This window comes from Cebus imitator, unplaced genomic scaffold (genome assembly GCF_001604975.1).
Source record: "Cebus imitator isolate Cc_AM_T3 unplaced genomic scaffold, Cebus_imitator-1.0 Scaffold228, whole genome shotgun sequence".
Lineage (NCBI taxonomy): Eukaryota > Metazoa > Chordata > Mammalia > Primates > Cebidae > Cebus > Cebus imitator.
In genome coordinates, this window is record NW_016107543.1 from 2,471,412 (window position 1) to 2,471,870 (window position 459).

The 459-nt window shown below is 37.3% G+C and overlaps 1 protein-coding gene across 1 annotated transcript in view; it reads left to right on the plus strand.

Moving 5' to 3' along the window:
- The window catches only part of CDK12 (cyclin dependent kinase 12), an 84,724-nt gene that overhangs the window by 56,550 nt on the left and 27,715 nt on the right, over positions 1–459 (plus strand). The window contains exon 7 of the mRNA XM_017497180.2: positions 142–243. Within this exon, the coding sequence (XP_017352669.1) occupies positions 142–243 (102 nt within the window). The remainder of the gene's footprint in view (positions 1–141; positions 244–459) is intronic.

Sequence of the window (459 nt, forward strand, 5' to 3'; positions counted from 1 at the left end):
TCAATCTCCTGACCTCGTGATCTGCCTGCCTCGGCCCTCCAAAGTGCTGGGATTACAGGCATGAGCCACCGTGCTTGACCATGAATATTTTTCATCAGAAGCCATTGTAAGTTTATGTCATGCTTGTTTTTTATATTTCAGTCGACCTTACACAAATAAAGTCATCACTTTGTGGTACCGGCCTCCAGAACTACTGCTAGGAGAGGAACGTTATACACCAGCCATAGATGTTTGGAGCTGTGGGTAAGGTTCTATTAACTTTTTCTTTTGTCTGTAAATGACATATTGTTGACTTGTACTTTGTTTTCTCTGTACATTGGCTTTTTGCACCTTTTCTTAAGTTCAGAAGTATGGGGATAAATTTTTGGCCAGATTTCTGGGAAATCTGTTGAATATTTCTTAATGTCAGAGATACTTTTTTCAAAAAACAGATTTCTTCTTTTTTTTTTTTTTTTTTTT